Source organism: Photinus pyralis, unplaced genomic scaffold (genome assembly GCF_008802855.1).
Source record: "Photinus pyralis isolate 1611_PpyrPB1 unplaced genomic scaffold, Ppyr1.3 Ppyr1.4_LG5, whole genome shotgun sequence".
NCBI classification, from domain to species: domain Eukaryota; kingdom Metazoa; phylum Arthropoda; class Insecta; order Coleoptera; family Lampyridae; genus Photinus; species Photinus pyralis.
Window position 1 is genome coordinate 46,232,968 of NW_022170596.1, and position 11,423 is coordinate 46,244,390.

General features: G+C 34.9%; 3 protein-coding genes and 1 long non-coding RNA gene across 6 annotated transcripts; 2 read left to right on the top strand and 2 right to left on the bottom strand.

The window, feature by feature from the left end:
* Positions 1-2,031: 2,031 nt before the first annotated feature.
* On the top strand, positions 2,032-4,637 carry LOC116171853 (putative nuclease HARBI1). The gene is made up of 5 exons (XM_031488868.1): positions 2,032-3,129; positions 3,367-3,560; positions 3,618-3,750; positions 3,881-4,025; positions 4,115-4,637. The coding sequence occupies exons 1-5, from the start codon at positions 2,890-2,892 to the stop codon at positions 4,516-4,518; spliced, it is 1,116 nt and encodes a 371-aa protein (XP_031344728.1). The 5' UTR covers positions 2,032-2,889; the 3' UTR covers positions 4,519-4,637.
* On the bottom strand, positions 4,595-6,256 carry LOC116171854. The gene is made up of 4 exons (XM_031488869.1): positions 5,715-6,256; positions 5,217-5,621; positions 5,040-5,160; positions 4,595-4,885 (listed from the first exon to the last, which is right to left on the bottom strand). The coding sequence occupies exons 1-4, from the start codon at positions 5,928-5,930 to the stop codon at positions 4,719-4,721; spliced, it is 909 nt and encodes a 302-aa protein (XP_031344729.1). The 5' UTR covers positions 5,931-6,256; the 3' UTR covers positions 4,595-4,718.
* Positions 6,257-8,205: 1,949 nt separating this feature from the next.
* On the top strand, positions 8,206-9,586 carry LOC116171722. 3 transcript variants are annotated; one of them, XR_004145504.1, is made up of 4 exons: positions 8,206-9,017; positions 9,081-9,206; positions 9,256-9,336; positions 9,385-9,586. It is a non-coding gene; the product is annotated as an uncharacterized LOC116171722 (long non-coding RNA). The 3 variants fall into 3 exon arrangements; XR_004145505.1 differs by having other exon boundaries at positions 8,206-8,803; positions 8,880-9,206; XR_004145503.1 differs by having other exon boundaries at positions 8,206-9,206; positions 9,385-9,581.
* Positions 9,587-9,643: 57 nt separating this feature from the next.
* On the bottom strand, positions 9,644-11,116 carry LOC116171721 (putative nuclease HARBI1). The gene is made up of 3 exons (XM_031488702.1): positions 10,664-11,116; positions 10,125-10,609; positions 9,644-10,065 (listed from the first exon to the last, which is right to left on the bottom strand). The coding sequence occupies exons 1-3, from the start codon at positions 10,870-10,872 to the stop codon at positions 9,671-9,673; spliced, it is 1,089 nt and encodes a 362-aa protein (XP_031344562.1). The 5' UTR covers positions 10,873-11,116; the 3' UTR covers positions 9,644-9,670.
* Between the last annotated feature and the right edge of the window lie 307 nt (positions 11,117-11,423).

Consider the following 11,423-nt stretch of genomic DNA (forward strand, 5'->3'; position numbering starts at 1 on the left):
AATACTCCCCTAGGCACCCCCTATACGCTCCCAAACGGTGGCAGGTACTATAGGAATCACCCTGTATTTTAAATTCCTCTCTCACTTGTTTTGCCTCTGCACTGGGATTCCTATTATAGCCCTTTTGAAGACTTAACAGATTGTCTGAGTCAGTTTGTAAACCAGAAGCAATATTGTACCATTGCTAGTATCTTCTACATGAAACACGTCTTGTGATGTGTATGTCAGGGAACAATTTCTCCGCAAGAAATTATGCAATACACAACATGCCAAAACAACCTTCTCAATATTATCAACTTGTAAATTTATAGAAATATGAAAAATTCGAAAACGGTTAGCAATTATTCAAAAAGTTTTCTCTATAATTCTTCTGGCCATAGACAAACGATAATTGAATATTGTTTTTTCATAATCAAGCTCTTTAGTGAGTGCAGCTTGAAGAAAAAAAAGTTTCAATACTACAATAAAAGAATAGAAAACAAGAACAGGAATAGGAACAAAATAAGAATACTGATGACGAAGACTTTAAGTTTTTCGAAAGTCTCAAGCCCCATCTCAAGTTGATTGCTGGAATGAACAAATTAATCTTTCGAAATGATGTCCAAAATTTAGTAATGAAATATGCATATTGCAGTCACGAGGGTTGATTCTTCATCTTCTACTTCTGTTTCTGGTCATGGTTCTTTGTCTGGGTCCCGTGCAACCTCGGTCTGTGAAAACCAGTACACTTTGTATAACCTTGGAGATGTACCAGGTGCTGAGACTGGTGTTCAGGAGATTACGGAGTGACAATTATTAGAAGGTACTACAAATATTATACACTTTTTTGTTTTGAATATGTAGGCATAATAGCATAATAAATAGACAACTGTCGTATTTTACCATTTTACATGAAACCGTCAAGAAAATCTAAATTTCAGGGTATTTTGACATTAGAAAGTTCATCTTTACCTGACTAGTACTGTAATATTTTTGCCTGACTCCCGTTACAGTCCTAGTACATGCAAAATAACAATTAGATCGTTCCTTGAATGCAATCAACGATAATTATAATGCAGACTATGTGGATATTTTTAAATATTAATACACCTACACAAAGGATAATGGTTTTTTAATTACTAACAATTAATGGAATATGTGTGGAAGTAATTAATCCTTTAGTGTTGCGCCAGTCATTAAAAGGTTTGTACGCCTTTTCGTATCTCTTTCTTGCCTTTGTGGGAAGCGAATATTGCACTACGGCGGCCGCAGCTTCGGCTACATTATAACAACGTCTCGCGTAGGTACACTTCTTCACTGATACCTGCTTTTGTACCTAGTTATAAAGACTGTATATTTGAAGAGTACAAAGCATAAACTGCAAACTCCATTAAAAATGACACTGATTGTTTTAATTATTTTGAAATCTCTATGGAAACAAAAATGTGAAGCGCCGCTAGCATCGGGGGTCAAAACACTCTCGGCTACGCTTTCCGCTACACTCTAACCTCGCCGCTCCACTATGTCTCCAGACAAAGCTGGTCCGAAGTAAACATGAAGTTAGCCATTGAGGCAGTTCAGAAAAAGGAAATGGGTTGGCGTCGAAGACATATGATGTGCCATTTAGCACTACGGCGGAGAGCTAAGAGCGGCGATGGTTCAAACTCCAAAGAAATAATTAGGTCAAAAGGTTACATTTTCATGTGAACTTGAAAAAGAACTTGTGGAGCACATTAAAACATTGGAAATCAGATTTTTCGGTTTCACAACGTATGATGTACGAAAACTTGCCTTTCAAATTGCGAAAGCAAAAAATCTACCTCATAGATTCTCCATGATGAAAAACATCGCTGGTTGGGACTGGCTTCATGGATTTATTCAGAGAAACCCGACCATATCCCTACGAACCCCAGAATCTACTTCGACCGCGTGCAGGTGCGCCAAGAACAGCAAAACAATTTCTTTGTGATCTTTGCCTTTAGTGAATTTTAATAATATGATATGCCATCTCAGCTGAATGCTTTCGGCTGAGATGACATAGGTCACCATTTCTTATAATCCGTTTATTAAGAATACTTTTTATTTTAATTCATTATATATTTGTTTAGCAGATAGCCTATTGTTTCCACTACTAATTCGTATTTTTAGTTTATATTAAAAACTTACTCATGCATATCTATACATGATTTAAAAAATGTATGCCATCTCAGACATACATACCTCCCCTACAACATCGAAAGTAAAACAATAATATATTATTCTACGAGCATATAAAGAGTGCGATTATGACACGAGGTGAAGTTTGCAACATGTAATTCTTCCGAGTGTCATAATCGCCTTTATATGTAAGTAAAATACGCTATTTTATCTACGACTGTTTAATTAAATAGCAAATGCGGCATCTGAATCAGTTTGAAACGCGGCCACTTCATAGCGGTAGCGCAATGTACGCCTATGGTTTGGTTTGTGTTCGTTCATTCGTTGACGGTATTTAACCTCAAATCTAATTCAATGTCCAGGGCCCTGATTCTAATTGAGATTTCGACCGAAAACACGTCGAAATTAGTATGGCGACGTCGAAATGCGACTCGGGGAGCCTGGCGGATTTCGGCTGAACTAATAATATGACGTCATTAAATTTCAACTAATCGAAATTAATTTCAACTACTAGAGAGTGGTTGAAATTTACATTTCGAGTCGAAAATCTTAACGGACATATTTTGTTTTCGAGATTTGACGTATAAATGCAATATTAACCTTAAAAATAATCTTTTTAGTGATCGTTGATAATAATGATTTACATTTCGGTTTTATCTTTGAGGTCGTGTTTCTTTACTATATGATATATCATTATTTTGCGGTATTCTGTTTTACTTATAATAATAATTGTGCTTGGTTTAGTTAATAGTAATGGCTGCGTTATTTGGAAATTTACTTATTTTGGAGGCATTGGAAGTAGAAGAAAACAGACGGTATCAGCGGGTTATGAAAAGAATGGTCAGAGATGCGCAAAACCCATTTTCATTGAGCGAATCTCAATTTAGACAACAGTTCCGCTTAAATAAGGATGCTGCAATGTACCTATTAAGGGTGCTAGCACCACATTTGGTGGAGGGTGTTTATACTTCGAAGATACCCAAAATGGTTAGGGTAAGTATACCTAGTACAAATATTGCATTGAATATTGAAATACGTCATCTTTCTTGTAAAATAGTAATATTTACACAATCTAGATTATAGAGTGTAATAATTTTCACATATAAAAATTTACAAGCAAACAACAATCAGTGTTGTGTATGCTTTAAAAAAGCTTTGCTTTTGGGTGTTTATTACAAACTAGTGTTCTTTATAATTTATGTACTCGTTCAAAATGTTTACATATTTTAGGTACTCTCAGTTATACATTTTTATGGTGTTGGAAGCTACCAAAGGGGACTTGCCAACAATTTTTTTACATGCATTAGTCAATCAAGCCTTAGTCGCAGTATCACTGAGGTTACGGATGCAATACTTAGACATTTAACAAGAAGATGGATTAAATTCCCTAGAAATGATGTGGAACGGAATGTTAATAAAGAAAGGTAATAGTTCCTGATTGCCATTCTTACTTATTTTATGAAAAGTAACATCTTTTTAAGGTTTCATGCAGTATTTAATATGCCTGAAATAATAGGAGTTGTGGATGGCACTCATATAGCTATAGTTAAGCCAAGGGTCGATGAACATATGTTTGTAAATAGAAAAGGATATCACAGCTTAAATTGTCAAATAGTAAGTAATACAAAGCATGAGCTTTGTAATGTAAGCAATTGTAATGTACGTCTTTTTGTAAACTAGCATATTGGCTAAATAAAGGATTAAATGATCTATCTACATGTTTTATCTGTTTGTTTAATTTTAGATATGTGACGCAGATATGAAAATTATAAATATTGTATCTCAATGGCCAGGTAGCACACATGATGCATTTATTTGGAGATCGAGCCGAATTGGAAGAGCCTTGCGTGCAAACTATGAAAATGGACAACGCCATGATAGGATAATGGGTTTGTATTATTTAATAGAAGTAATAATTTGACTACTTAAAACATACAAAAAACCAATATAATAGGTTTCATGTCAGTTTTCTTTACAGGGGATTCAGGATATCCGTGTCTTCCATGGTTATTAGTGCCCTTTGCTCGTACAAATACACAGAGACAAGAAGTTTTCAATAATACATTCAAACAGTCTCGAAGTGTGGTTGAAAGGTGCATTGGTCTTCTCAAAGGTAGACACAGATGCCTTTTGAAAGATAGAGTGTTACATTATGCACCAAATAAGGCTGCAAGAATAGTTTTAGCCTGCGCAATACTACATAACATTGCCATTCATTATAGGGTACCAAATCCTATCCCCCTTTGGGACGAAATTGATCAGGAACCACTTCCACAACCTCTGTTGGATCAACAGGATCTTCTCTTAAGGAATTTGGGTCAACAAAGTCGAGAAGCTTATGTGGACCAATATTTTAATTTTGTTGACAATAATATTGTTTAATGTTTACAATTTTGTAAGTTTCATTTTCATTGTAGTAAACTTTTTATTTTATTTTTATGATAAAAAAGCAAGGTACTTATTATGTGTATTAGTATTGTTATGTGTATACGTTATCATAATTTATGGCTAATTTTATTGTACTTAATATTTTTTTAATAAAAAAAATTAAAACACTGTTTATTTAAAATAACTTATTTTTTTTAATGTTCAATGGCTGCCACTAGGCATTTTAAAATTTTATTACTCTCTTTTTTTTCAGCAATTAATACATCAAGTTTGGAATCGATGGATTCCATTCTTGAATTTAAAGTTTCACCTATTTCTGCGAAACGACGTGATGCTTGTGCTGCTATTGTTGGTTGTTGCACTAAAAAATAAAATAATTTTAAAACAATATATTTATTAAATTAAAATTGAGATAGGTATTTATATGTATATGACAATTTTCAAAGCACCGAAGAAGTGACATGAAATATTTTGGAAATTGTTGCCCAAGAAAATAAATATACTTAATAACTTACTTTTTCGTCGTCTAGGAGTATCCTGAACAGAGCTGCTGCAAGAAGAGGAGGTTTTAATTGTCTTGGTGGGGGAAGACTGTCTTTGAGAAATTTTTCTTTTTTTTAATTTTTTTTCTCCCAACTAAAAAAGGAACTTAAGAATAAACATGTAAGCAATAGATCACTGTCAAAACTTACAGAAGAGTAGGTATGATCCTCCACACAAGCATCAATATCACTTTCTGCTGACATCACTTCTGGTGATGATGATAATTGTGGTTGAGCCACACGACTAGTGCTAGGTTGAGGTGATACATTGTGCTGTGTCACATGGCTGGTGCGAGCTTGTAATGTGATCTCATGGTGTGTCATATGGCTGGTACTTGGTTGCTCAGGATCAAGTTGATTTACATCCTCACTATCCAGTGGAGCTTCCTGAGTGCTTTCTAAGCCATACACTGCAGCCTCTCCGATAATAATAATTATCTTTATTTCGATATCGGTTAATGTTGTTTTTAAGTGTGGTCCTCCTCCTGTTTGGCCCATACTCTTTTTTATTGCACTGGCCTTTTTTTTAACCTTATTTTTCAAGTCAATCCATACCTAAAAACAACAATTAATTATTGTTGTACTCTCTCTTCCCTTTTACCAGACCCATTTAAAAGCCTGAAATACAAGATCTCAATGAGTACTTACTCGTTGCCATTTGTGGCTTGTTTTCTTAGGTCCTATTACACTATTCAATTGGGTTGTCAAAATGTCCCACATGGCTTTCCTATTTTGTTTCCCATCATTCCCAAGAAGTTTGCCTTTGGCAAAATCTGGATGGTCCTCCATAAACTCTACCATTATGGTTTTTTGCTCTGGTGTCATCTTCGTTCCACCTTCGCGGTCATCTTCTTCGCCAAACATTTTGCTTGCAAATATGACGAAACAAACTAAATATACAATATGTCTATAATAATTACACTAAATAAATAAATTTGCTACACTAAACTAAAGTAAAAACAGGCTTCTTTACACAAAAATATAAACGAACGATTATAAGTTCAACAACCATGGTCAACAACAGAAAAATAAATATAAACAAACCGCCATCATTAAAAAGTAGAGCCAATACAATATCTGCGTACCGCCAATAAAACGTACCAAATATCCCTAGATGGAACTACAAGTCGAAATGTTGTGAATAGCAAACGACAAGCGACTGTCATGGCGGAGTCGCTTTGAGATTTCGACGTCGAAATGAAATAGAATCAGGGCCCAATATGAATAAGGCAGTGACTACTGGCACGTTAGAGTGCCTGGTAATATATTTTTTACAGGCACGTTCGTGACGTCATAATAGATACTGTCGTCATTGACGTGCCTATTATTTGAAAATTGGCGCCACGTCAACGGTCATACGGATAACCTGCAAGTAAAAAATAAATAACAATAAATGTCTAACCTCTGTTTTGTTTGTAGGGCAGTTAGGGTAATCGTGTACTTTAAACATGGAATCTTGCGTTAAAGATACGTTAAGTAAAGCAAGTGGACAGTAGATGTGACACTGGGCCTGCATCAGCAGCAGTAGAAAAGCACTTTTACATAGGTCAAAAGTTTTATTCATATAAAGCATTATGTGATTATATAACGAAGTATGAAAAGTCCGAGAAACAAAAATTTTCCAAAAAACGTAGTCGTACGATAGCAGGTGCATCAAAAATTCTAAAGATACCTTTAAATCCTGCGTTAGCATATTATATACAGGGTGACAATTTGAAAACTTACCATATCTTAGTAAATAAACGAGATATTTAAAAAAATCAAAATCCGTTTCGGTAATTCGGAGGGGGAATCACAATGACATAGTTGGCGACGCACCCCCTCCAACCCCCTGCGCCCCAGCCACCCCAAATTTTAAATCTTAAATAGTGACCCCCCATGTGTGATACGTCGTTGGAAAGCTCTGAAAAAATGCTTTCCAAACATACCAAATAGCATTACATTTAGGTTAGTAATTATCGTGCAAATCAAAAAATAAACTAATATGATACATTTGAAATCTGTTGTATTTAAAACGCAACCGGCGAACTTTAGACGAACTAAGACAGAGAATAATTCAAGAATGTCGAAATATTGCAAAACCAACATAGGAAAGGTTCGAGACAAGATTTGGAGAATAGATTTAAAAGTTGGGGTGGCTAGGGCGCAGGGGGTGTGAGGGGGTGCGTCGCCAACTATGTCATTGTGATTCCCCCTCCGAATTACCGAAACGGATATTGATTTTTTTAAATATCTCGTTTATTTACTAAGATATGGGGGGTGGTAAGTTTTCAAATTGTCACCCTGTATATTATAACTGTCATTTCTGACAGCCAGGTCCGTTGGTGACGTCACATATGACTTAAACGCGGGCAACATTACAAGTATAGGGATCGAGCAATCCTTATATTATATAGCATCCTTGGCCCTAACCTAATAAAACAGAGGTTAGAAGTTTTTGATCGGCATTCGGTATGACGTGCCGTCTACACCTTTTCCACTTTTATTCGAGAAACTATAAAGTTAATTTGAGAAAGTATCAATTGTATTTGAGAATAGTAAAATGTATTTGAGAAAACAACAAATGTAGTTCAGAATAGTGATTTGTATTTGAGAAGGCATCAAATGAATTTGAGAGTAGTAAATTGTATTCAAGAAATGGTAAAATGTATTTGAGAGGATATCAATTGAAAATGAGAAAAACAAAATCACATGTATAACATAGCCTGATGCTGCTGCTGCTGTTGCGGGACTACATACAGTAGCGGGATTATAAAAATTTGATTTTTAATATTACATTCTGAATTCTGAAATACAAATAACGACTTCTTAAAATTAAATGATACTTTCTCAAATACAACTGACTATTCTCATCTACTTTGATGTTTTCTCAAATACAAGTAACAATTCTCAAATACAATTTACAATTTCTCGAATAAAAGTGGAAAAGGTGTAGACTGTGGCAATAGGTACGTCAATGACGACTATAATATGACGTCACTAACGTGCCTGTAAAAATTATATTGCGGGCACTCTAACGTGGCAGTAGTCACTGCGTATGAATAAAAGGAAGCATATGCTTACACTTGCAAAATTCAAAGTAAATACTCGTAAGTGTCCCTTCACACTTATGCCCAGTTGCACCGTTTTTTACTTAAGAAATTCTTTAGTAAGTAGTTCTTACATTTAAGTAGTTCTTAAATATTGGGTACGTTGCACCAACCACATTTGATAAATTCTTACCTAAGAATCGCTTAAGAATTTGTATACATGGCAACAGTGTAATAATTTAGTGAATTTGGTTTTATTTGTATATTTTAACAGAACCTCACTTTACTGCTAAAATATAAACAAGTGATATCGATTTAAAGGTGCTCTATTTTTATCGTACCTATTTAAAAATGGAAAACGATGTAAGTGTTTTACAATATTTGAATGGTTTACAATCATCTGCTGACCCTTATTTTTGTAGGACTTGTCTCAGAAAAATAAGAGTCGCACCCCTAATTTTACTGGGAGCGAGAAACAGTTACTATTCAGTATCATCCACAAATACAAAGAAATAATAGAGAACAAGAAGACTGATGGCGTTACCAATGAAGAGAAAGTAAGGACTTGGGACAAAGTTGTTTCCGAGTTTAATACCAGTTGTCCAGAACGTCATCGGTCGTTGCAGTCTTTAAAAAAACTCTATTACAACAAAAAGAAAGAGATACGGAAGTCGGTGGCAGAAGAAACTAAGGAACGATATTTAACAGGTGTGGTGTTATTTTATTATTTCTTCCTAATCATCATATTTTGATAAAAGATTAATCGTAGTCAACTTTATTTAAGGAGGGGGTGTGATGAAGATTCCCAAACCATGCCCTGATAAGGACTTGGTGTTGAGTATAATGAACGAAAAAACAACATACGGTTTTAATACTGAATTTGATTCCGACTTTGTTAATTTGGTAAAGAAAAAAACCACAAGTATATTATTTATATAATGCCTACTGTCTTCATGAAATAACTTTAATAAATCTCAATTTATAGTGCGAGGTATTGCCTGTAAATGGAACAGCGAGAAAACCTACACAAAATTCATTGTTGTCTCCTGCTATTGTAGAAGTAATTGAAGAAGATGACTGCAATCTGTCTACAGATTTCCCAAATGATGAGGTAGGTATATAAATGTTTGTACGGAAAATACAATGTGTATTTCAAACAGATCGAAGGAGCTGTGGAGAACCTTTATACACCTTCCACATCCGGTAAACAAAATGTGGAATATGACCAACCTTCTAAAAAGGTAACATGTTACTGTTAAAGATTGCTCAAGCTTACAATTATGTTTTAGAGAAAATTTAGTGCAAGTAGAAGACGTCCTGCAACGGTTGTGAAGGCTCTAACTTCATCTGCACTTGGGGAAAAGTACAACAAATTAGTTGACTACAGGTTAGCTATAGCGGAAGCAGAGATGAAGTGGCAATCCGAGCATCATGCTCTGCAGCGAGAATCAATACTTCTGGATATTCAAATAAAAAAGGAAACTTTGCAAAATTTAACATTAAAGTAAAATTCTATTATTAATCATATTTATTATCATTCCTATGTACTTTTACTTTATTTCAACATATTACATTTTACAAATGAGCAAAATAGTTGTTAATCAAATCATCCCTCAACCGTACAATATTGCCACCATTGGCCGCAGGTATTTCCGGAATGTTACCATTAGCAATTAGTTGTTGTAACTCATCGTCATGAATATCTTCTGGTAAAGGTGGCGGCTGCATATCATTCATGGAACGTGCAATATTTTGTAGAACGGCTGTAGCGACAATTACTGCAAAAACTGTGTGTAGCTTCAGTCTTATACCATATGCCAGTACAGGGAATCGCCGTTTACAATTACCAAACAGTCGCTCGACAATGTTCCTTGTTCTTATGTGTGCATCGTTATAGACTTGTTCAGCTCTATTACGTGGGTTTGCCAATGGTGTTAAAAAATAATCTCTCAAGGGATAACCACTATCACCTATTCAATAATTATGGGATTTTCAGTTAGCTATTAATACATTGAAATGTTATACCTACCTAGAAGTATGCTGTTTGGAAACTCTCCATTTTCCATTCTAGCCCTTATGCGACTGCTATTGAATATTGTAGAGTCATGCGCTGAGCCTGGCCACCTACAAACAATGTCCATAATTTCTAAATTTGCATTTGAAATTGCTTGGACATTAAGAGAAAAATATGATTTTCTATTTCTAAATATTTCCCCGTCATTGCCCCCAGGGGATTGTATTTTAATGTGGGTGCAATCTATTACACCTACTACCCTTGGAAATGCAGAAATTTCAAAAAACTCATTTTGAATGCGCTGCAACTCATTAGCATTTTCAGGCATTTTAATGAACTGTGGTCGTAGTCGTGCAATAGCTTCAGACACTCGTGGTATAATTCTTGACGCAGTCGATGTGTGTATTCCCGCAAAATCAGCAACTGCTGTTAAATGTCCAGAGGATGCGTAAAATCGCAAAGTCACTAACAGCTGATTCATAGGGGAAACACTGTGGTTGCTGCAAGGATCAATCGTTTTAATATGTATTATTCAATTACAAAAACTTACCTACGTGTTATTTGGAAATTCCAACTCTTCTTCTATATAAATTAACACCCTTAAACACGTTTGTTTTGTTAAACGAAATCGTTTAAAGAAATTATATTCGTCCATGGAATAAAAATAATCAGATCTGGTGTAAAGCATCCTAGGAAATCCAAAGTCAATAACCTCCAAGATGTCTAAATCGTCTTCTAATATATCGTCTACTATTGCATCCATTTCTATTTTATATAGCTTTGTCTATATAAAATTGCAAATTTAATAGCAAACGCTAATAGAAAAGAAAGATGTTTCGTAGAGGATATGGTTTTTACACGACATAAAAAGATCCAAAACATTCGTAAGGCATGCGCGGTTCTATTTCTTGGCGCAAAGTAGAACTTAAGCGACCGTATTTCATGGCTTAAATCGGTTGCTTAAGAAATGCTTAGACCTTGGTGCAAGGAAAAACGTGAACTTAAGTATAACTTAAGAATAAGTAATGCTTAACTATTTCGGTGCAACTGGGCATTAGTGGCTTAGCAGCGCTGCTGAGCAGCTCAGTGTGAAGGTGCACTTAACGAGTATTTACTTTGAATTTTGCAAGTATAAACATTTGCTTCATTAAAATTCATATGGGCCATTGTATGGCAATGTAAGTGGCGAACTAAAAATGCAATTTATCTTATTAAGTCCCCAGAAGTCATTAATTCAACGTGTAATTACCTACACGTAAGATTATTATTGTTAAGTAAATTGTTGTCATTCATTTTTCATTGTTTTAGATTGTT